The sequence below is a fragment of the Eufriesea mexicana genome, unplaced genomic scaffold (assembly GCF_001483705.2).
Source record: "Eufriesea mexicana isolate 0111107269 unplaced genomic scaffold, ASM148370v2 scaffold812, whole genome shotgun sequence".
In the NCBI taxonomy this organism is placed as follows: domain Eukaryota; kingdom Metazoa; phylum Arthropoda; class Insecta; order Hymenoptera; family Apidae; genus Eufriesea; species Eufriesea mexicana.
Window position 1 is genome coordinate 386,973 of NW_016909009.1, and position 25,619 is coordinate 412,591.

The 25,619-nt window shown below is 43.6% G+C and overlaps 3 protein-coding genes across 3 annotated transcripts in view; all 3 read left to right on the top strand.

The window, feature by feature from the left end:
- The first annotated feature begins 105 nt into the window (after positions 1 to 105).
- pins (G-protein-signaling modulator pins) lies at positions 106 to 4,474 on the top strand. The gene is made up of 8 exons (XM_017899322.1): positions 106 to 490; positions 1,106 to 1,471; positions 1,555 to 1,697; positions 1,775 to 2,014; positions 2,081 to 2,552; positions 2,637 to 2,854; positions 2,930 to 3,074; positions 3,163 to 4,474. The coding sequence occupies exons 1-8, from the start codon at positions 446 to 448 to the stop codon at positions 3,364 to 3,366; spliced, it is 1,833 nt and encodes a 610-aa protein (XP_017754811.1). The 5' UTR covers positions 106 to 445; the 3' UTR covers positions 3,367 to 4,474.
- Positions 4,475 to 8,246: 3,772 nt separating this feature from the next.
- On the top strand, positions 8,247 to 11,031 carry LOC108546966 (uncharacterized). Its single transcript, XM_017899280.1, has 3 exons — positions 8,247 to 9,951; positions 10,009 to 10,292; positions 10,369 to 11,031. The coding sequence occupies exons 1-3, from the start codon at positions 8,247 to 8,249 to the stop codon at positions 11,029 to 11,031; spliced, it is 2,652 nt and encodes an 883-aa protein (XP_017754769.1).
- Positions 11,032 to 16,409: 5,378 nt separating this feature from the next.
- The window catches only part of LOC108547036 (fibrillin-2), a 29,476-nt gene continuing 20,266 nt past the window's right edge, over positions 16,410 to 25,619 (top strand). Inside the window, exons 1-2 of the mRNA XM_017899380.1 lie at positions 16,410 to 16,803; positions 18,661 to 19,095. Coding sequence (XP_017754869.1) covers positions 18,935 to 19,095 — 161 coding nt within the window. The 5' untranslated portion in view covers positions 16,410 to 16,803; positions 18,661 to 18,934. The remainder of the gene's footprint in view (positions 16,804 to 18,660; positions 19,096 to 25,619) is intronic.

Below are 25,619 nucleotides of genomic sequence, written 5' to 3' on the forward strand. Positions count from 1 at the left end.
CGACAGTACATTTGCGGTCGAGTCCAAAATCGTTGTATGTGCTTCATGCGTGTGCGGAGGGGATCTAGGGAATTCCGGTTTACCAAAGAACAAAACTAGTCATCCGATTGGATGTTTCACGAGCGAAATACATCAAGCGCCATTTGTTTGGACGCTTAATTTTCGGTCAGTTGCATTCGGAAAGTGCGGCGAGTGGTTGTGAGATTGGAGGGAAAAGTGACGCGCGATTTATTCGCGAAAAGCACGCGGATGTGATTATGCAAAAGAATAAATCGCAATACGGAAAACGGTAGGACCACGATGCGTGAAAAATTGTGTACGCTGAATTATCATCGTAAGTCGAACAATCGCCTGTCGTGTACGTAAGACTCGCGTTATTTACGGTCGCGGAACTTCAGAGATCGATTGTTAATTTACGAGAGGAACGAAAACGAAAGGCAGTACGATGTCTTTGAGTGCGAGTGCAGAAAATTTATCATCGGAAGGGCAAGTAAGTGAACCATACTAATTACTACGCTTTTTCATGCGTGACTCATATCATTCTATCATTGCACTACTGTACATGATTAGATCGTTTTCATTTGCTTTATATTTTATTATTTACCGATTCTATATAATTTCTTAAAAATATGCGTAAAAAAGAAAGAAGTGTCCTATGATAGAAATAAGAAAATATTAGACATTATATATACATCTTTTCATCCAACTTGTAATACGTGTATACGTTTAGTTATCAATTAATGCATTAATTATTTTTAAGGGTACATACATTTTTACAAATTTATTATTCATTTTAAATTATTGATGAAAAGCACTGTGAATTGTTAGCATGAGCATAATGTCTGCAATCAATTTATTGCAGTTGTATGTCCTGCCACTCCCATGATCATTCCAATACCCTTTCCACAGATTTTTTCTTTTTCTTTTTTTTTTTCCTTTTTGTTCTTTTTTATGTGAAACCATATTGTATTTATGTATTAGATATTTTGTAGTTACCTTTCTTATTGAGTTGATATGCGATTCTAATATATTTTATTGAATGAGAACATAATTTAAGTGAATGATAAAGAAGTATGTGATGGATGAAACTTCTTACATTTGACAGAATAGTGAAAGGTGGAACATGTGCCTTGAATTGGCGCTCGAGGGTGAGCGTCTGTGTAAGACTGGAGATTGCAAATCTGGGGTAGCATTTTTTCAAGCTGCAATTCAAGCTGGCACAGATGACTTACGGATCTTAAGTGCAATTTACAGCCAATTAGGAAATGCTTATTTTTATCTTGGAGATTATGTGAAAGCAATGCAGTATCACAAATTGGATTTGACACTTGCACGTAAAATGCGGGACAAGTTGGGAGAAGCTAAATCTAGTGGAAATTTGGGAAATACATTGAAAGTTATGGGAAAATTTGATGAGGCTATGATTTGTTGCAAAAGACACCTGGAAATTTCAAGAGAAATTGGAGACAAGGTGTGTGTATGGTCAAGGAATCATTTCTGGTTGCTGCTTGTGATATAATTCAATTATTAAACAGGAAAAATTTTTTTACATAGCTCAGTGAAGGGAGAGCTTTGTACAATTTAGGGAATGTTTATCATGCTAAAGGTAAACAAGCTGGTAGAGTAGGTCATCAAGATCCTGGAGAATTTTCAGAGGATGTCAGACAGTGCTTACAACAAGCTGTACACTATTACGAGTAAGGAGGATCAATGATAAATATCTTCATGGTTGAACATGACTATCTACGTATAAGTCATATGAATTTCTTTGCAGAGAAAATTTAGAATTGATGAAGGAATTGGAAGATTCTGCTGCTCAAGGTAGAGCTTGTGGAAATTTAGGAAATACATTTTACTTGCTTGGTGATTTTCAACAAGCAATTTATTATCATAATGAAAGATTGAAAATTGCCAGGGAATTTGGTGATAAAGCTGCTGAAAGAAGAGCAAACAGTAACTTAGGAAATTCACATATATTCCTTGGTGAATTTGAGAAAGCTGCACAACATTACAAGTATGCATTGATATTATACTTTACTTTTCAATCAATAAATTAATATGTAAATAAACATCACTTTAGGAGAACTCTAGTCCTTGCACAAGAGTTGGGAGATAGAGAAGTAGAAGCACAAGCATGTTATTCCCTAGGAAATACATATACTCTACTCAGAGACTATCCAACTGCGATAGAATATCATTTGTGGCACCTTGAAATAGCACAACAGCTTAAGGATCGAGTAGGTGAAGGCCGTGCTTGCTGGTCTCTGGGAAATGCATATGCTGCAATGGGTAATCATGAAAAAGCACTACATTATGCAAATCTACACTTGAACATTTCAAAAGAGTTAGAAGATCCTATGGGACAAGCCACTGCACAAATGAATGTTGATGATTTGCAAAAAATTCTGGGTTTGGAAAAGGGACAGCAAGAGAATAATAAAGAAAATATTGCACAAAAATTGTCGACTAATACAGGCTCAAATGTTAATATATCTTCACCGTGTAGATATAGACTTAGACGACAAAGCATGGATAATTTGGATCTCATTAAAGTAATTTAATTATTTAACTCGGTTTCATTCTATACGTTACAATATCGAAACGCAAGTCGTTAACGAAATTATTACTTTATTTAGCTTACACCGGATGCAAAGTTAAAGGAGCAAGCTGAATCTCAAACAGATAAAAGTAATAACACGACACCACAACTTACTCAAAAGGAAGAAGATAGTTTCTTTGATCTCCTGTCGCGTTTTCAATCTGGTAGAATGGACGACCAACGTTGTGCGTTAAATATAAATTGTAATCAGAAGTTTAGAACATTAACGCCCGAAGTGTGCGAGTCGGACGACAAGTACGTATTTTTATCTAAAGACATTGCTTTATGTAATAGGTAACATGTGTTAAAATAAATTACTTTTATTTTTAGAGATGGAGAAGACTTGTTGGAACTGATTGCTGGAATGCAAAGTAAAAGAATGGACGAGCAACGAGTGACGCTGCCTTACTTACCCGGCCTAAACAGTAATCAAGACTCCGATGATTCCTTTATCGAAATGCTAGTTAGGTGCCAGGTATTTATCACGCTTTTTTATATATTTTTTCATTTACGAAAATATATCATATATTAAGTGTTAAATATTAAATAAATCGTGTATATAGGGTTCGCGTTTAGAAGATCAGCGAAGTCCTTTACCAGCGGCATCAACTGTGCACGATGCAGAAGAGGAACATAGCCAAAGATCTAATGGGGCTACTCAAGCAGGATCAACAGTTCCTGAGGAGGATCTTTTTGCTTTAATACAAAGACTTCAAGCGGGTCGAATGGAAGATCAAAGAGCTTCTGGTCCTGGGAAAACCTGTTAAAGCATTAATTGTGGGAAGTTTTATGCTAATGAACCTGCTTGAAATTCTGTAGCTCGTTCCACGCGATTCCCCATTATCTTCTTTTATGATTTATAAAACATTCAGTGCTTAATTTGTGCATTCCGCTTACAGCCTATGAAATCACAACTATGATTCAGACTTTAGGAAACTGCAAGGTACTATTATACCGTCCACTGACATTGGTTCCCCACTTTATATTTAGAACACCGTGACAGTTCTGCATTGTTGCGGTCATATCATGCTAATTTTATTAAGCTTATGAAAAAGCCTAACCCACTTTTCTACCTACTTGAGTATCCGTAATATGGTGCCAAATTCTGTAGATACGAGCCTATGTTATTCATGCAACTAATCAGATAATGTTGCATGACGTTAAATAGAGAATAATTTTGTATTAATATTCCCGAAGTACAAAATTATTTGTTTTATAGTGGTAATTAGTGAAGGATTAAATGATTCACGATACAAAAAATTGATAATGTTATAAACACTGCCAGGTTGGGAGTTCGAGTCATACAAACATTTCTTCAAGGAATTTAAAATGTTACATCATGAGCACGGAACAGTAAAAAGATTTATCAATCCTGGCATTATTTTTTGCATATGGTACTGTATGATTTAGTGACCGATTATTTTTGTGAATCGCGAAATAGTACGTGATGAAATTGGTGCCAAATGAAATCGATCTGTTGGAATCTAAATATAGAGTATTAAAAATGGCGGAGAAATTGTTGGTCCTTGATGTTCGTCTATTTTTCCGTATTAACTGTTTTCTCTGTTACACGTTGATAAGTGTACGTGAATTGATCCACGTAATACGTACAATTACAATAATTTATGATCAACGTTACCACTTCTATCGATTACCGTGTTGTAATCAACTTCCGTCGTTCATGTATTTTGCACATTCCAAATAGATGGAGTGTTGATAGTATATTTGTGGATAGACTGGATCGACCATAATCGCGATATCATCTTTAATTCCAATAGTACCTAACTAAAACTCCTATAATAATATCGATATTCCAAAGCTCTAAAACTTTCAGACAAACTTAATTATACATAAGAGAATTCGATTTATAGGGATTCTTCCACTTACGATTTGATACAAACCACTGTATCATCTGATCTCCTTGTGTTCTAAGAACTTTAAAAAGACAAAAGTAGTTGGATAACACGTTCATTGGAAAAGGAACATATTCAACATTCCATTAAATAATCCATTGTATTTATAACCCTTAAAGATATCTTACCGATAAATAACTTAAATTAATATAAAATTCTACGTGCGTTGTTTATCACTGAGAACGCGATAAGACGATTATTAGGAGGGAAACGCTTCGGTGAGGAATCTTTAAACGAAAAAGAAAAGAATGGAACAATGCCTTAATAAGTTTATGCAATTCTATCGACCTATGATGTGTGTGTATGTGCATTTCGAGGCTAAAATGTTTCATGCCTACTTATTATTATACATATGTACTAAAACCTAAAACTAACTATAAAACCGACTATAAAACTAAACCGAGCCTGATCAAGCGACTATAAAACTATGTTCGAGTATTGTTGGGGGAAAAGACAATTAGTGTGTCGTGAAAGGAAAAGGCGCGAGCTAATTGTAATTCCTATATGTACGAATTATAGTATTATTTTTCTTGTTGTTAAGGAATTTATGTAACTATGTGAACCTAAAACGAAAAGCGAGTTAAAAAAAAAAAAAAACCTTCGTTGTAATGGTGTAAATGTACAATCTCATTGTTCATCGCTGTCGTCGCTAAACAGGTGTATCAATTGAAAAGAAGTATTGATTCGTTATTGAGTTTATATAATAACGAGAGATCGATAATACTATTTTTTGTAGAGGTTACATTTGTACTACATTCTATATCTTTAATACATGTTTAATTTCATAAGGTTCGCGATGGCGTCATAGCGGACTAGGTACTAACGAGATACTATAGTTTCTTTAAATTGTAATATTTTTTATGGAGTCTGTTTTTAACATAGATTCACATCTCATCTTCATATAGTTATGTATAATACAGAGATTCAATAAATATATATATACTTTTTCCACAAATCCTCTTATTTCATTAACATTCGTCTCCCACGAACCTTTACCTTTATCTTTTAGCACGAGTACGATCGTCTTTTGCTGGAGGAACAAATTTTCAAGCATGTCTGTGATGTCTAGAAAAGTCTCAGAGTCCGTATTTGACGTTTCTTCTACGGACGACTCCACGTTATGGTCGGAATGGTCCGATACGGCATTAAATAAGGAAAACTGGGCGAATCCTAAAAGTAATCGGTAAAAACACATTTCTCTTCCCTAACTTTATTCCTCGTATCGATCCCAGACGGGCCAGACGGATTATTCCTTGACACGCAACTCGTCCAGTTACCGCCATCTTTAAAACCTCACGAATGGATAAGAGCGAAAAGTTTGGACAATTTAACCGTACGTACAATTAAAAATCTAATTTCCATTAAGTACTATTTCACAATTAAGCTTTACAACTTTAACCTTAATTTAGGCACCCCTGGCAGTATTTATCCCCGATTCGAGGTATCCAGATCTCATCGCCAGCAACAAACATATACTACACAGTCAGGTAATCTTGTCCAACCTGTTATCAATCTTTTTCCAATTTGTGCATAATTTTCTCGATAATACACACGTGCAGTAGTATAAGAAACTGCAACGAGGAAATGATCGCTTAGAAAGAGTCGCGATAGACCCACGATTGATCTCGATCGCGGAACAATTGGTCCAAACGCATATACGCGCTGATCAAGGAGTGGTTCGTTCGTATATCGAGCACGATTCGATTAACACGACTTTCAGTTCGCGCGATGGTTCATTTCCGCGCTAATAAATCTGCAACACTGTGGCCGGGATGGATTGGAAATAAGTGGCGAGAACGGGAATTTCATTTGGAATGGGCGGCAGCAATCTTGGCAAGGCTGGATGAATGTGTATTCGATGAACAAAGCCGGCAAGGGGGCGCAACATCGGCCCGTCATAAATCCGAACGGTACGCACTCGACGTTTTATTAATCATCCCCTGTTTTTTTCGCAGCACGGAAATTATCGGTGTCACCCGCCACGCTTTGCGATTCAATTAATCGAACCGGTCGGGGGTGTCTCTCGTTCTTATCTCTCCGTATAAATTAGAGCCTCTCTGCCTCTATTATTACCACTTTATCATCATTATAGGGATAACCTGTTGTCTTCGTTTGTACGCTTCTAATGTACAGAATTAATATATCCTCGACGAGGAAGATTTATGGATCCTCTTTGTTATGGAAATGAAAATTTCTTACCGAGTACCCTATTAGGAATTTTTCAAAGATCTTTGCTCTATCGAAGGTAAATACATCGTGAGAGTGTACTTTCTGGGAGCCTGGCGCCGGATCGTCGTTGACGATATGATACCGGTTAACGAGAAGAAGTTACCACTTTTACCTAGAACTACAAATGGCCACGAATTGTGGCCCATGCTTTTGTCGAAGGCGTTATTAAAATTGTGTTCTCTCACCTGGACGGATAATCAGGAGATCGTAGACTTTCATCTTGTCGCTTGTTTAACTGGTAAAGTACGAATAATATATAATAGAAAATACGAATCCCTTGTTGTAGATAAAACTAACCTCTGTGTAATTACACGCCTAAAAATATATTCCTAGTTCTCTTACGTGTTATTTATTGCCGTTTTATTACACGTAGGATGGGTTTGTTTGAAGTTGGATATAGGATATCTGTCACCCCAAGACAAATGGGACTTCTTGAGGAAGTACGCGGACCATTTCGAATGGGAAGAGGATGCTGCCGAGCAGGAGAGTCAGGGTTAGTCCCTCGACTCTGGTATTTGTTATTCCTGCGATTTGTTTATAGTCTTAAACCTTTACAAACAGAAGCTTCGAGGTCTAGGAAAAGTAAAGAGGGAAGAAAGTCTAAGGAAACGGGACGAACGAAGAAATCAAAGGATACCGAGCACACGAAAAAATCCATGGACACCGATGACACGAAAAAATTCCCAAAATCCGATCGATCGAAAAAATTGAGCTCCTTCAAAGCACTGATTAAGCCTCAACCTGTTACTCTGTTTCTCGGGTTGGAAGACATGAGCGAGGTTTCTCCGGAAATTGTGCCGGAACTTGCACCTTGCTGGAGCCATTTTATCTACATAGCTCAGTCACGCGATATTCCTTTGGACCCAAAAGACGTATGTTGCACAATTCTTGGAATGCAAGATGATGAATTTAACGTAGATTAAGAATGTTAAAATAAACAACAGGTGAAACCTCCGTTAGCAAGATGGAAACTATATCGTTGGTTAAAATGGGCGATCTGTGAAGGAATAATCGACCCAGTCGAATATTTCGTGCCTATTCGATCGTTAAAAATTGTCAGTCCTTTGAAAAAATGCGAAGAGAGTATAATTAACAAATACAGTACGACGAACGTAGATGAAAGTGTTCAAGATAATACTCAAGACAATACTCGAGACAATGTTAGTGGCGATAAAGCTAAGACAAACGAAGCAACTAAGGAAAACAAATTTTCCGAGAAGTCGAAGGAATCCCACAAACATGTTTCCGTAGAACTGCTGGAGGATATCAGTTTCTGGGCGGATTTCAACAAAATGGAACCCTACATAAAAGACGTCCATTTCTTCTATAAGCTAGACTACTTTCAATACAGCATGAAACTGTCAAATCGTTTCTTAGTCAAACAACCGATCGATCAAAAATCGGAAATGAAGAAGGATAGTAAGAAGGGCAGCAGAAGAAGTTCTCCTCCTAAAATGGCGTTCAAAGATGCCGAATTCATTGACACTTATTGCTGGCCCCAAAAAATGACGAAGACGAGGAACGAGCCGCTCTACATCTTCACCGATTCTTTGGACGAAAAATTCTTTCTGATCGACTTCTCGACGTTCCAAGTCTCAACCGATATCACCGGAAGCGATGACGACGAAATGGCGAATGCCAAGATTAGACTGAAAGGAAATAAAGACTGTCTGAACATAGAGAAGCACAATTTCTTTCGCAGGCCAGAAAAGTGTGGCTACTTGATCTCCATTGTGACTGCTGGGACCAAAGCAACCGTGATGGAAATAGATCGTGGCAGGCATCTCCTACGAGTTTACTGTCATTCGGAGTCTGGTTGTTTCTTGACTATCTCGTCAGACACGGTGTTCCACGTCGGAGACAAGAAGAAAATGTACGAATTAATGTGTACGGAATCCGAGATGGTCGACAAGATGGCGAAACACATCAGCAATTCCCTCAGCAGCGCTTATCAAGCATTCGGTACTCAAAGATACCCAGAGGCCTTAAAGGTTTATTACAATAGCTACTTGCCACCCATCGAGAAACGAAACAAAATAAACAAGATGTTCTACAACCAGATACACGATTACTTTATCGACGAACAAGTGCAACTGATTAAGAAGATCATGCCCGAGGAAGAGGTGCCAGATATTCTGCGATCATTAAGGATATTCTTCGTGAACCATACCATCGGCTTAGAATGTTTCACAGCGATTTCGATGCTGCTAAAGAGCCTGAAAGACTTGAACGTTGGTAAGAACATAATGGAAGATAATAAATCCGAAGATCAGCATTCCACGGATGAAATGGATGGTGACAATAAAGCTGCAGTCGTTATCCAATCATTTTTCAAGATGATCACCATCAGGAAGTACGCACAGATTCATAATCCACGACACGAGCAACACGACGAAATTCTTCAGAATTTGCTCAAAGTCGTGGAGCTGTTCAACTATAACGAACGCGAATCTTTGGCTAACCAGATACTGAGAAATATTCTGAAACACCATGACAAGTTGTACGACATCTACTTCTGCTCCAATGACTTCGAGTATACCTTGCAAACGCAAGAATTGAGAGGTACCTTGACAAACGTCAGACCAAATCAATGGCTACCGATGGTCAGACTAGTGGTGAATCCTCAGGACTCGGAGACAGTTTTCGCTTGTATAGATCTATTCGTTGGCCTACCAAAGTACAGCGTGCGCGTGTTTAAGAACCAGACAGGTAAAGAAATACTGCGGGTGGTGAACAACGTGGTTCCACATCGCTACACGCACGTGAAGCTGGGTTTCACTATTTTCTGTTACGGCTGGAGCGAGGATCAGGCCTCGAGAGAGTTACCCTGGTCATTCCACATTGTCACCATGAAAGGACAGCCGGTGTTTAACTTCCTGATCAACGAGGTGCCATTGACAGCGATTACGACACCGCCTGTATTGCTCATAGAAGAATTATCCGACAACTACATTCCCAATTCGAAAAATTATATCTCCAAGTGGATACTGCGAGCTGTTCAGCCCTGTGTGGTGTCGTTCAGGTTAAGGGTGTCTTATGAGAAAGTAAGAATGACACTGAGAGTGACCGACGAGGAGGACCAGGTGTTGTCCCAGGTTAAAGGAATCTCGGTAGTCATTTTGCCAATGGTGTACCTGGAACTTCGAAGCAAGTCCGAGGAAACCGTGGATGAAACGAAATCAGATATCGGTATTGACAAGCTCGACAAAAGTCGTATGGAGGAAAATTACCCTGACGAGGAAATCGACAATGAAACTAGAAGTAAAGACGATTTGACACCATACAGGGTCTATTACGTGGAAGCATCGGTGCTTGACAACAGCTGGCCCCTGACGAGGAAAGAATGGAGCCTGGTATCGGAGTTTAAGGTGAAACCAACAGGTTCTCTGGTTAAAACGAAGATACCTCCCTTTCCGAGTACAGCGAGACTATCAAAAACGGAGTCGCTCAAGTTGAAGAAAAGTTCGAAGCAGTCTGTCAATAGCGTCCCGGCTCTCCAGTCTCCTTACTGGGTACTCCAAGTGGTCACCGATTCTGGAAGCGGATTAGAGGTACTGTTACTTATTTCGCTGAAACAACGTCGCGAGATAATAATGGTCGGTAACGATGGTCGCTTCTGATCGACAGATATCGCAGGATAGGACAAAGGAGAAGGAGATAGCGCGGATGAAGGAAGCCTGGGCTAAGGAGAATCCCGACAGCCTGCAACGTGGCAGAGAGCTGCGTGAAGCTTTCATAAAGAAACACGAGATGAAACCAAAATCCTTGACAGGTTCGTTGGAAAGGAAAGACTCGAGTCACTCCGAGAAATCGTTGACAAAAAGGGACACGCTGCGATCGTCGATCGTCGACGCATCGGAGATTTCAATGGCTCATTTAGAGGAGAGAACCTTGAAGCCACCTTCGGTCCTTCGTAGACTTCCACCCTTGGACCTGACAATCTACGAGGTGAGAGAGGACGAGGAGGACAAACCGTGGGTGAAGACGGAGCTGGACGAGGATATGCTGAGGAACATTCGTATGATGAACATCATTTACGCCCAGGAGGACTACAAGAACTTCCTGGAGGACCTGGAGAATCTGTACAAACAACAGAAACACCAATACCAGAAGCTGTACGGAAGATACAAAGATTCGTTTCTCACGAGAAGATCTTGGTTCGCAAGCATATGCGAGATTCGAAGGTCCTACATCGGAGGTCCGAGGGCAGAGGCTGTCTCGAACGCAAAGTCCAGGAAGAGCAACAGGAGCAATAACAATACGAAGAGCAAGAAATCCCAGAGGTCTTAAACCACTTAACTTAGAATTAGCTTCGATAGGATGTAATTTAATAATAAGGGAACTACTAGCTAATTATTAACCCTTTGCACTCGACGATTTTTTGACTAGAGACAAGTAGGAATTCAAAGATTCTCTACTAAAAAACTGACGATACCTTTTTGTGCAGTAAGTAAAGAATTATACAATAACAGAATTGTAGAATTATTTGATTTCGATGCCTCGCACACTGTTACATTACACTAAATTTGATATATTAATTAATATCGATCTTCCAAATTTGATGAAATGGTGACTGAAGCACACCTCTCGAGTGCAAAGGGTTAAAAATCAAGGCAATTAAGTGTGTACAACGAATCGCGTGTTACGTTACAACAGGAAAACTACTCGAATAAAAGTATCCAAGCTCGTAACCTCGTTTTTGTACAACGTATACGTACACGCAGAGTGTTTGAAAAGAAGGGTCCACCATTTTCTAAAATTCGCAATCCAATCGAGATAGACCCTAAAATGAATCCCCTCCGAAGTGAGAGATTAACGTTCATTATTAAATTAATTTTAGAAATTGTTTCGCAAATACAATCTCTGGGATAGTACCATAAACCCCAAGGCCCTGCGACTCATTTTTCTGTCATCAACGCTTCCACCATCTTTCGAGAATCTAACTCGACGAATACTCGGAATACTCGTTGCTGGTACGAGCTTCACTGGAAAATAACGACTTCATCGACCGATTCTCCAACCCTTCGAGATTTCCACGAATATCAACACCCTGTATAAGCCTGTTCTCGTCGCAGCAACAGTTTCCGCGGCTTAAAAACCCGTGAAATATCTAACCAACGGCAGCATACATTGCCATTTACATATTCACGATTCCGCTTGGCAAAAAGTGTCTCTAATTACCGCTTGAACCCTGTCCTTACTAATCGCTCGAACCGCCAGCGTCATGCATATTCCGGTGCAGCGACATTCCTCGCGCGGATTCCACCAGCTTCGCCGGTGAGTTCTCCGCGAAACGAAACGATCCGCGTATTACGTTCTAAACGATAGCGATCGATGATTCAGCGGGGTGCTTTTTAAGCGGACGCGATTTTTCACCGGCGTTTATCTAGATCGGGGGTCGGTCAGGGACACGTTCGGCGATGCAGGTTCCTCTGAGAGTCGGGAACTCGAACAGAAGTGGATGTTTGCATACTGGGGACCGGTAGCCTGTGGTGCATCGCGAGGAGAGGACCGTCGACGGGGCACCTTTTAATGACGCGTTCCCCGCTCGCCTCTCTGGGAAAAGAAAAGCACGCTGATCCGTTCCGTTCATTTTTCATCCGGGACCAGTCCCGTCGTCTAGCAAGATTATTACAAAACTGCGCGGGGAAGAGGTCTAGGTTAAGCGCAAGAACAGGTACAGCGTTGGCGAGCGACGTCCATCGTGGCGTGCTTTTATCCTCCGTGTGGGTTAATGCGCGGGACCTTCGCTATCTCCTTTTCTCATTTTATTTCCAATTTTACGCGTGCATTTTTTCCCCCTTTCTTTGTCGCGTACGCGCGTATTAAGAGTAAAGAAGGTCTCGTAAATAGGTCCATCGCTTTCTCCCTTTTTGTAAAGTCTATAGGATCGTGCTAGTTCATCACGTTCGAAATCGTGATCGCTAGTTCTCTATAAGTTGGTTCTTGCCGTACAAATTGATCGAGAGAAGGTGTAATGAAGAGGTGAGCCGGAGGAGGTGTGTCGCTTCTACGTGGGGCAAGTTTTTATTCGCGACGGGGTAAAAACAGGGTGGATGATGAATCGGTGCGCGATTCATTTCTAGCGTTTTGTGCAACTTGTTCGTTCGCTCGGCTCTGTGTCTAATGAGGGTATATCGCGTATCTTAATTTGCTTAAGAAGTTCGCAGGAAGCTGTTGCAAATCTCTCGCTGTAAGCGATCAACATCCTATGACGTTTAGAACGGCTATTTATCTGTAATCGGAGATACGTATAATTACTGCGAGGAAATAAAGCGTGTATAGTGGCAACTCTAATTCGACTAAGAAATTGATCGACCCGATTGTCGGGAATTTTTAATCGAGTAATTCGGTCGATTGATAATTTAAGACGCCTTTTTGAAGAATCGGACACGGGTCTTTTACGATTGCATCGAGGTATCGCTTAACGATTCATTAAATCCGAGCCAGGAGGTTTCATTGAAACGTTTACAAAACACGCTGTACACCGGTGCAACGTGCGCGTTGATTGCAGGTGCATGCACGTTGCATGCTATTCGCTGGTGCGAAGCATTCACGGGCAGCAGCGCGTCGCCTGGTCGGCAATCCTGTGATCACTGTCGATCGTGTTTGTTGGCCGATCTCGCGTGTCGTCGAACGAATTAACGATCAGGGCGGCTTCCATAAACTACCGACGCCAATTCACCTGGTAAATATCCGACTCACGTGCGTCTACAGTTTACGCTGCGACTCGCGTTACGTGCAAACGTTGCACGGGCTTGAGATTTATAAACAGGGCTATGATAATATCGGCTGGTACGTGGTTTGATTTAATGGGGATGCGGATAAAGTAAATGGAGAAAACGGAGATCGATTCCGGGAAGGATAATTCGAGGAATCCAGTTTTTAGCAGATAAACCTGTGTTTTCTGAATCGAAGGAACGAAGAAGAGGTTAGGTTCGGCGGATTGTTTCGCATCATCGTGACTTTTAGTTCGGGACCGTCCTTGGGATCGTTCTTGTCACTCTCCGCCATCGTCGAAGCTTTCAGAAGTCCCTCCGGTATCCCGGGAATATCTTTGATCGTGTTTGCAACTTGCGAGGAAATTTAAGTTCGCTTTATTTCGCAATTTCGCGTATCTCGATTGCTCTCGTGTCGCAATTAACGTCGTTAAAGTTATATCGATCGAGTTCCCGCGATATCCCGAGAGTATCGCTATGTTTATCGTTGCCTCTGTCGGTTAATAAAATAATAAAACCGGAAGCAAACGGCAATAGACGTAGGATGCCAAAGGAACTCTTTCTTTATCGAATCGTTTATTTCCAAACATCCTTGTCGATGAACTCTATTCCAATTCCCTAGTTCTAAAGCTACTAGAATGTTTGCAGTCATAAAACGCGGCACGGTGACGTTGGTTTAACGCTTTCGCGGCAAATGAAGCGGCCTCACAATCAGCAAAGCTTCCCCGTGCTTATGCGATCGCTCGTTTCTCGTTTTACGGCCGCTAAACGGGCCACTGGCGAGGAAGAAAGGGGAGAGGGAAAAAAACAGGGAAAAAGAACAAACGCGGCCGTCGTTAATCATCGTTGATCCCGCTGGAGAGTCGCGACTTGCATTAGAGACGGCCGACAATTTTCATCGTCGTCGCTCAAAATCGCGGCCGCCGATCGGAAAATCGCGCTTTACGAGCCGTTGTTATCGGAAATTTCTCGCTGCTGGAAGCCGCAAAGGCTTGGCTACGCGATTTATGCGTCCCCTTTAGCTCTCTGTGTCATCTTTCGCCCATTCTTTCCCTTCGCCAACGCTCGGACTGCCTTAAGCCCCGTACGTACTTCGTTAGACCGCCAACTTCTACCGATGCCTTCGAAACAATATTTTGCAGACCCCGTTGCGTGAAATTTTTGTCTATCTTACACCGAATTCCTAGGACACGCGACGAACACGAAATGTCCTTAAAGTGGAACTAGTTTCTCGATTCTTCGTGGTCCAAGCGTGATCGGGGCTTAAGGCTCTAACTCTAGAGGCGCGAACTCTGCGTTCTTTCCAACTAATTGCTGATTTTATTGCACGAGTATTTCGATGGCTATAAATTTCAATCGATATATCGAACGTCTGTACGCTCTTCTGTTTCTCTTTACAGTTCTTTCAACGCACGTACGTTCGAGATAGGGAAAATAAAATTAAGATTTTAACCTCGCGGATGACTTTCGACCGCGAGTTTACCAACAGATAATGCCGCAAGAAGGAAAATAAGGAAGTCGTGTTTCATCCCGAAGTTAACTTTTTAACCTGCGTGTCAAGGAAACTCGGTGGTTCTGCATCTCATTGTTATCGTCGCCACCCGCATATAACTTTAAATGGGATTACGTAAGAGCAGTAAAGGGAACGATAAAATCGTGCGCCGCCAAGAACGACGTTGCCCCGAAGGTTTGGATTTTTCTACGCGATGTGGGTCGGTCGGGAAAGAAAGAATGCATCGACGGTTTCCGAGCACTCGTTGCATCGCGTGCGATTTGCAATCGGCACGCGAATCTAACGCGCGATAAATCGTCCTGCAATGAAAATGACCATTTTGTCGTGCTCCAGTTTATTCCTCTCTTTTTTCCCCGTCGAATATCAGCATCGAGCGATCAACTATGACAATGGATGTTTTTCATCGAAATGACCGGAAGTGACGGCTTCTTAACACGCTTACTGGTTCAGAACGCAGAGGCCAATGTCGTTCGCGTTGCTCAATCGAAGCTCGAGCATCGCTTGATAACGACCATACCTCATTGCGAAAGTTGCTTTAATTAGAACGCTTCGAACCTTTAATGCTTATGACGTCATTCACGCCTGTTACATCTTCGAAATGAGATCTTATCCCAGCTGCAGCGATTAATCTGCGAAATTTTATACGTCAAGTCGAGTTATATTCCATACTCTTCGATCCCACCATTTTCTCGAAGAATTCAACTGTATTTCACGTTTCTTTGTATTTCGAAAACAAGACATTCGAGGAAGACATCCGATACTAACTAAGGATAGACTAACCATGGTCTCCGAAACGTAACTCTAGAAACGAAATAAAAATTCCAACACTGTCAAAGTCTCTATCCTAATCTCGCCTCTGCGCACTGTCAAAAGACTCAATTTCGAAACTTCTCGGCCACTGCTTCCTCGAGGAAGCACGAACATCAAAGAAAAATTTCAATTCTCAGACCTACGCCTCCTCGTCCCAAATCCCCCGAAGCTTCCCTCCTCCCCCGTGCCACAGAATCCAATTCACACGCGTGAGCCGTGCAATTTCATCGACTCGTGGGATGCCAGAAATAAAGACGGTCCCCGCGTCTCTCTCTTCTCGCGATCTCTTCCCGGTTCACCGAAATTTCACGATCCTCTTCCATCCGTTTCTCGAATACCCGACGGCGGGTCCGACTCGCGCGTCCACGCGTGCCCGTACACGCGTGCCGCGTGCACATTCGTGAACGTGTTGACAGGGCCGAAGAAAAAGAGACGGGGTGGGACCACGTCGGTGTTCTCCTCTCGGTGTGCTCCGGCCGTCAGCTGGCCGCGAGCAGAGGGGAAAGGACGCGTGGAGGGAAGGAGAGGCGAGCGAAGACGAGAGAAGAGAGCCTCTTCTCTCCAGATGAGCCCTCTCTCGGTGTGGCTCGTTCACAATCTGCTCCAGTCTCGCGTCGAGTCCCGTCGCCGCATCTTTTCGGGGCTCCATCCTTCGCTGCTGCTCAGCGGCTGGCCATCAGCGTGCAACATCGGCGTGAAGTGCTGAAGAAAATCGAACTGTTCCGTCTTCTGCTCGCCCTTTCTCACCTGGTCGAGTCTCGCGCCGAGTCGTGGCAGGATTAAAGGGATTCGACGTTTCGCTCGAGTAGTCCGCGAGACCTGGACACCATCCGGGAGATCATCCTCGGGCAGGGTGAACAGGTGACGCACGTCGGGGTGCGAATCAGGGAACCGGTGATCGGATATCGTTGGAGGGATTGTACGGAACGGATGGGTGAAACTGGGACCGAGGCCTGGCAGTGAATTTTGTACGACGATCGGTTGCTCGTTGTGGAGTAATGTTGATGGTTTCGTTGACAGGTATGGCGATAAGTAGAGATTAATTACAGCGCTCGTGACGGAGGTGTTGGAAGATACGCTGTTGTTGGAAGTTCCTTCGATGGCCTGTTCCCTCGCACTGTCCGTTTCGTGCACGACTCGGTCTCGTTATCTGCGTTAGGCTGCTAGGCTAAAGAGGAGTGCGATCGAGGCTAGCTTTGAAGTCGAAGCTGCGTCGTGTTAATTTCGTCGAGAGGCCCGTGAGAATGTTCTTCGAAACGAGTCCGATAAGCAGTTTAATACGGAAATTACTATCCGTTTATTCCACTTTTATCGCCAGCTCTGCGTAATTTACCGAACGTCGGCTGGCCGCTCGATAAATCGAATAGATCGTGCCTGATCGAGCGAGCGCGACGATTAATCATCGTTCGATCCACGACGTGCAACGGGTCCTCGATTTTCGTTTTTCCGCGCGAATTATTAACAACGCGTTAATTACTAATTACCAGAGAATTCGTGGTGGATAGGCCGCCGATTCGTTATCCCGTTTCCCTCGCGCAAATAAACGATTAATAGACGCGTTTATCAATCCGCTGCCCCCCGTTCTCGTCGTAATAGAACGTGCGAACCAGACTGATCTCTTTTTGCACGAGTTTTGCACGAGCATACCAGGCTTTATGGAACTTTAATGATAGCCTCTGCTCGGTCCGCTTTTACGTTATGATAACGAGTGAAAGCGGGAGTGTGTATCTGAGCGCGGCGAATTTCCGAGCAACGTGTGGCGTCCATTCGAATCAAAAAAAATTTCCCTTTTTCCACGGCGAAAGGCCCTTTCGAGGCTAGAGCGGGATCTCGATTAATAAATGGACGGTGGTCGAGCGGAATTCTCGTTGGAAACTCTGTGGTTTCTTCCTAGGGAACCGTTCGCTAGGAACATGATAAATTATAATAAATAGTAAAGTCGAATTTTTCTTAACGCACACATCGTATGGACTGGTTTTCTTGGCAAACGTGACGTTTCAAACATTCAAACGGGTGCTGGAATTCGAAATTTATTTTTAGATACAAAAAAAATATATATATACATATATATTTAGATATAGATATAGCGAGGACGAGATTTGCTTGCCACGAAATAGCGCGGATTTCGTTTCGAATTACGACTAACGTTGAATCTAAATTCGTAATCGCTTTGATCACTTGTCTTAAAAGAGGAGAAAAAATGGAATAAAAGAAAGTATCGGATAGTTCATTTATCGATCCTTTGACCAAATCGAAATAAATTGTTTCAGATTCCTGGTTTCATTTTTTAGCGTTTCGTCGTGTCGTCTTATATTCGAGCAGGGTCGCGATTGTACTCGATTCTTTGTTCTTATAGTAGCGCTTCGATTATCAGGGATAGCGTGCGTTATACGTAGGCTCTAGCGTTAATTGTGTCATCGTTTCTGCAATATTAAATGGCCTGGAAATGAATTTCGTAGTTCCAGACTGCCATCCGTTTTGACGGAGGAACAGCTATTGTGAATATTTATATCAGAAGATAGTTGCATCTATCTCATCGTACTAATTTGGTGCTTCCGGAAAGGCGTCATAGCCAGCGCGGAATCGCGACAATTATCGCCCGTTGTCTCCTCGCGCAGTTTTCGCTGTCCGGGAGATCGAAAACGAAACATAATTTCCAGAAACGCGAGCCCTTTCTCACCGATTCCACGAACTTCCAGCAACAGCGACATCTTCGCGCGACCCACCCTCCGGTTTATCACCGTACCCCGAAAAATATAAAACCGCGGACAATTTGCAAGACGACTACTTCGAGAGCTCTCGAAATTCCCTCGAAACTTAAGAGATTTAAGAGCGAAAAACAGAGAATTTCAATCGAGATTTCTTCATCCCCCAAAGCTCCCCGACGAATCGAGAAATCTGCCCTCTGGAACGGAGACGCGTCGATCGCAGAGTCCCGAGCGCGTCAGGTTACCCAGCATCCAGTAGATCGGGAACCATGATCGTGGAACCGATCGCGGTGTCGATCGCGAGCCGGCGTTGAAATCTTCTCTAAGCCAGCCAGAGAACCGAGACTTCGCGTGATCGTGGATCGATCATGAGACGAGAGTAACGCGGATCACGCGTCGCTGACAGTCAACAGTTTTGTCGCGTTCGACGAGACCCCCAGCCGATGATGCCGGCCGCCAAAATGTCGAACGTGGCGTTGGTCCTCGCCACCTGGCTGCTGCTGCTGCTGCTCGTTCTCCGTGGTGTGTCGAGCACGGGACAACGCTACACCACCAGCCCGGCCCAGGATCTGGATAACACCCTGCAATCGGTGCCGCCTCTCGGGTGAGTATCGAGTTATAGAGCATCCCTGAAACCGTGAAACGCGAGCCGGCCAATCTGCGGCTGGCCTCTCGATCCCGAGATATCGCGAACCATCGCGGTCGCGAACCGTCGCGGGACAGTAATTTCAGTCAGGTGTGATCACTAGGGATGAGCCGCGGCTTTCTTGGAATTTTAGGCTGGTCGGCAGGCTTCTTTTTAGCGGTTCTTCATCCACAGGATCAGGCTCTTTCGACTCGGCAATGGCCGAATGCGTATCGAGTGTCCGGGGGGAAGACACGATAAGTCACGGTTTACGTTTTTTACGATTTTTACATTTTCGTTATCCTTCTAGTCGAAGATGCGGTACTAGTAAGATAGATTCCTGGTTTTTTGACAAATCACCTAGATCTATCCGGTATTCTAATTCCTCTCGGTGATACTTAACACTTTGCACGCGGGCACGGTTTTCCAAGTTTTTGAACGTGCAGCGGGCAAATCCAGCTTCACCGCGTACTAGTCAATTGGATAATTTACGAAATCGCGCGAATCCATTTTCAAAATGGGTGAAATACGATAGAATAAAACACGAGTGAAAACTGATAGAATTAACCCTTTGCACTCGGCGATTTTTCGTTACAGGAAAATAGTAATTCGAAGATTTTCTGCCATGAAGTCTAGGATATTTTAAAAACGGTAAATAAGAAATCGTATGCAAATTAATAAGTAGAATTATTTTATTTCGACATTCCACGTATCGTTGGCTAATTTTAAATTTGGTATATTAATTAACACCGATCTTTAGAATCTGATTACATGGTGACTGAGAGTCACCTCTCCAGTGCAAAGGGTTAAAAAATAGGATAAATTAAAGCGCAAGTTCCTTCAAAGTCACAAAATGCAGTTCATTGCAGTCTAGCGCGCATCTGAGATTACAGTCTCTTGCTTTTAACGTTTGTTCCTTTTCAGACTGTGATCACAGTCTCCCGCCAGCAATGTGTTAATCTGACAACTGGCAAATTAAATTGGTCAATTCTTTTGGAAATATTTAATTGAATAATTAGACGCGACAATTTGTACTCCCCTTCTGCTGTACGTTAGAATAGTCACCGACTAATACCGAATAAGAAACGAACAAGACTTATCGCGTTTTCTCCTGTGGTCTCGGAAATAAAAATGATAAAAACGCGAAAGACATAGAATACTCGTGGAGTGTTCAGAGAGAAGATGGTATCGGTGTGAAAATTCATATTTCCGAATAATATTGGTATTAATAATCGGAAAATGTAAGACGGTAGACGGTGACTGAGCGGTTTATCGAGGATCGAAGCCACGAAGCGGATTCGAGATGGAACTCTCACGCGGCGAGCGTGGTAGACGTTTGACAGGTCCCCGAGTTGCGGACGTGGGAATGTCAGTGATAAAGCTGTTTTCAGCTCGTTTCTATTTTTACTTGCCGGGGGACAGGAACGTAATGAAATCGTTCCAACAAGGAACTTTCTGCTCTGCTCCCTTTTTTCTCAGTTTGAGTGACGTAACGCCGCGCGTCTTGGCCCGACATAACGTTTATCGCGTTTCCCCGTGTCCCTTCTCCGATTCGGCTGGAAGACGCGCCGCGGAAGCTGTCCGTATTTTTCTTCTTCCGTGATTTTCCTGCCGACGCCACGTAGCTTTCCGTTCGCGTCTTGCTCCTCGCGGATAAGTTTATTTTGCAAATTCGCGACGCGCTAATATCGTGAGAATGACTCGCGCTGATTTTCTTCGTTTTTTAATTAGAAACCTCGCCCCGAGATCAAGGAAAGTGCAAAGATCACAGCCGCCTCCGAGGAGGCGGATCGAAAGAAACCTAGCAAAATACGTAAGACGATAAAAAGCGACTGCGGCCCCTTATCAATCGTGAACGGCCGATCTTGATGCAATCCCGAAATATAAAATGTCGCAAACGTGCATGCAGTTGTGCAACCGAACACTCGCGATACGGTGCCCGACCCTGGGATCAATTAACCGATTACTCCGAGAACGGAAGAGTTGGAAAAGTTGGAAAACTCTCACCTTAGGAATAGTTAAGATCAGCAACGTCGAATTGGAGCTAAACCTATCATGAATCGAACGATGTTATTCCTGACTGTCAATTATGACACTTGACTGCACGAATTACCTTATTACGACACCTGCATCATCAACTTTTCGATATCCGTGTCTTCTAAGATTTATATGCAGTCCGATTCATCGATTGGAACCGACTGTTTGACCGGTCATTTAACCAGCCCTCGAAGAACACGACGAGGAGCAATCGTGGCTCGGAATTTAGGTTCCACGCGAGCTTCCAGAATTAATTCGTAATTCTCTCGGCTTTCCCGCAATAATTAAAAGGCACCGAAGAACGATCGACAGGTCTCCTTCCGAATGATCCAGCGAGGATCGCGAATAATTACTCACGACGAATTACGCTCGGTTGCTCGAAGGTCAATCTAGCGAGAAGTGGCTAACTCGCCGCGTGACGAAGGCCTCCTGAGAAGCGTTCCCAGGCGAATCCGTGAAAAGCGTTTCCGCATTGAAGCTCCATGGTCAATTGGGCCTAATGGACGGGTAACGATGGTCCATCATCCGTTTGGTCTCGCTTGGAATCGCGACTGCACGAGGGAAATCGACGTAGGAAACCTTGCCTATGGTGGTGCGACAGAGATGCGCGAGGGAAAGGAGGAGAGGAAAAATGAGGATTGAACGGCGAACGCGTAACGTAACTCGCAGATAACCCAATTAGAGGAGTTATCGCGGGCGTTTCGTGGCGTCGCTGCGCCCGAAGCGGATCTGACAAAATCTGCGATTTCGCAAAATCGACGCGATAAGTCCAGTGAATCGTCCCTAGTCATTCGTTTTTTCTCCCCACTTTTCTCCCCAAACGTCGTTTCGTTCCCTCGAACACAGCCTCTGATCGATTTTTACGGCACCTTTTCCTCCTCGCGATACTTTAATTATCTACGTGCGAAATATCTGAGTTAGGTACGCGTTGCTCTTTGGAAGTTCTAGTGTTAACAGTGAACGTATCACAGCGAACCTATCGAACGCGTGCTTTTGACGTTATTAACGTTGACAGGATTCTAAGTAGGTTGAAGGCGATTCCGATTTTTACTTCGCCTGTCAATTTTTGTTAGAATGTAACCAAGTTTAGCAAAATCCTGCTCTAATTTTACAATCCGTAATAAGATTTGCATACAGCCTGCTCCACCGATCACGACCAATAGTCTAACCGCTAATGTTGCCATAGAAATCGCATAAATCTGCGGGAAATGAAGTAAACGCGTGTAAAGTGGCAACTGTTTCCAATAATTCTCCCTCTATTAACCAATTCTCACCGCATCCACGAAGAAGCAAGAACAACAACGTTGACCACTATTCTCGCGAGTTGGTGAAAAATGGAACGTCTTCCTGATTACCCGACACACGATCCCAGCAAGAAGAAACGGGTGGCACGAAAAAAGGAAGGTATCGATCGGTGATCGGAATGCCGGCGCAAATGGAAGCCGGTGACGGTTTATTATACAAAAGCCTCCAACTGACGGTATTAGCCGGGCCCGGCGGAAAAGTATTGGACATTAGCGAGGGTATCGTATAGCTGGGGGAGCAGAGGAACTAGTTTGTTACGGTAAAAGATTCTTGGCAGCTCGGTGCACGCGATAGTGGCACCGCACGGGATCTCTGCCGGCGTCGCAGCCGGTGCATCTCGGATGCGGGAAATAAGTAAAATCGGAATAACGAGAGTCTCGTGATTTCACTTAATACGGGACATTAGCCGAGGCGATAACGTCAATCCAGCCGGTGGTTTTACGAACGAGGTTGTTGCCGTTCGTCCAAACCGCCAGAAAAACTCCACCGCATCGTGGCCCTTCGAATTTCCCGCCAATTTTAACCTCCATTTTAACCTGCTCCCAAACAAATTAACGCCAGGTCAACGCTAAACGAGTTAAGCCAACCTAACTCAATTTGACGCGATTGGTTGGAATATTTGTATCCCCCCTTCCCCCATTAATCCTGTTATTATTTTTCCGGGAAAATAGGATTACGAAAATATCGTTCGAGTTGTCAAACGATGCTTCCTGTCGCGGTCGTGATTATCGTTTCCTGGTATTTTCTATATTTCGTAGGGTACTGTGTCATAGTAGAGAGACACGGAACTAATGACAGGTGACGAGACATCCTCCACGGCGTGTTATTCGGCGAAATCGTGCGGTAAATTCGAGTCCATCAGAGAAGATCACGCGACGATCGACCCTGAGAGGGAAGGCCACCGAAAACCGAGAGAATCGGTCGAGGAGTAGAGCGTCACGCTCGGTCAACTTTTTCATTAATAAAGACGCATTAGCCGGTATCTTGTCACGGCCAATTAGAAGCACGTTTCACGTGACTCCACCTAACCATTGACGCTCAACTGCGCCATTAATACCGTCACATCAATTATCGTTCCTCGCGTGGAACGCATCGCGGGCACTCAATTAAAGCGTAGGAAGAAAAAGGATTCGCCGATAGGATTATTCCACCTGCTCCCGACATCCAACCCCTTTTCATTCCTCGATCGTAGAGTTGGAAAAGTTGGAAAACTCTCACCTTAGGAATAGTTAAGATCAGCAACGTCGAATTGGAGCTAAACCTATCATGAATCGAACGATGTTATTCCTGACTGTCAATTATGACACTTGACTGCACGAATTACCTTATTACGACACCTGCATCATCAACTTTTCGATATCCGTGTCTTCTAAGATTTATATGCAGTCCGATTCATCGATTGGAACCGACTGTTTGACCGGTCATTTAACCAGCCCTCGAAGAACACGACGAGGAGCAATCGTGGCTCGGAATTTAGGTTCCACGCGAGCTTCCAGAATTAATTCGTAATTCTCTCGGCTTTCCCGCAATAATTAAAAGGCACCGAAGAACGATCGACAGGTCTCCTTCCGAATGATCCAGCGAGGATCGCGAATAATTACTCACGACGAATTACGCTCGGTTGCTCGAAGGTCAATCTAGCGAGAAGTGGCTAACTCGCCGCGTGACGAAGGCCTCCTGAGAAGCGTTCCCAGGCGAATCCGTGAAAAGCGTTTCCGCATTGAAGCTCCATGGTCAATTGGGCCTAATGGACGGGTAACGATGGTCCATCATCCGTTTGGTCTCGCTTGGAATCGCGACTGCACGAGGGAAATCGACGTAGGAAACCTTGCCTATGGTGGTGCGACAGAGATGCGCGAGGGAAAGGAGGAGAGGAAAAATGAGGATTGAACGGCGAACGCGTAACGTAACTCGCAGATAACCCAATTAGAGGAGTTATCGCGGGCGTTTCGTGGCGTCGCTGCGCCCGAAGCGGATCTGACAAAATCTGCGATTTCGCAAAATCGACGCGATAAGTCCAGTGAATCGTCCCTAGTCATTCGTTTTTTCTCCCCACTTTTCTCCCCAAACGTCGTTTCGTTCCCTCGAACACAGCCTCTGATCGATTTTTACGGCACCTTTTCCTCCTCGCGATACTTTAATTATCTACGTGCGAAATATCTGAGTTAGGTACGCGTTGCTCTTTGGAAGTTCTAGTGTTAACAGTGAACGTATCACAGCGAACCTATCGAACGCGTGCTTTTGACGTTATTAACGTTGACAGGATTCTAAGTAGGTTGAAGGCGATTCCGATTTTTACTTCGCCTGTCAATTTTTGTTAGAATGTAACCAAGTTTAGCAAAATCCTGCTCTAATTTTACAATCCGTAATAAGATTTGCATACAGCCTGCTCCACCGATCACGACCAATAGTCTAACCGCTAATGTTGCCATAGAAATCGCATAAATCTGCGGGAAATGAAGTAAACGCGTGTAAAGTGGCAACTGTTTCCAATAATTCTCCCTCTATTAACCAATTCTCACCGCATCCACGAAGAAGCAAGAACAACAACGTTGACCACTATTCTCGCGAGTTGGTGAAAAATGGAACGTCTTCCTGATTACCCGACACACGATCCCAGCAAGAAGAAACGGGTGGCACGAAAAAAGGAAGGTATCGATCGGTGATCGGAATGCCGGCGCAAATGGAAGCCGGTGACGGTTTATTATACAAAAGCCTCCAACTGACGGTATTAGCCGGGCCCGGCGGAAAAGTATTGGACATTAGCGAGGGTATCGTATAGCTGGGGGAGCAGAGGAACTAGTTTGTTACGGTAAAAGATTCTTGGCAGCTCGGTGCACGCGATAGTGGCACCGCACGGGATCTCTGCCGGCGTCGCAGCCGGTGCATCTCGGATGCGGGAAATAAGTAAAATCGGAATAACGAGAGTCTCGTGATTTCACTTAATACGGGACATTAGCCGAGGCGATAACGTCAATCCAGCCGGTGGTTTTACGAACGAGGTTGTTGCCGTTCGTCCAAACCGCCAGAAAAACTCCACCGCATCGTGGCCCTTCGAATTTCCCGCCAATTTTAACCTCCATTTTAACCTGCTCCCAAACAAATTAACGCCAGGTCAACGCTAAACGAGTTAAGCCAACCTAACTCAATTTGACGCGATT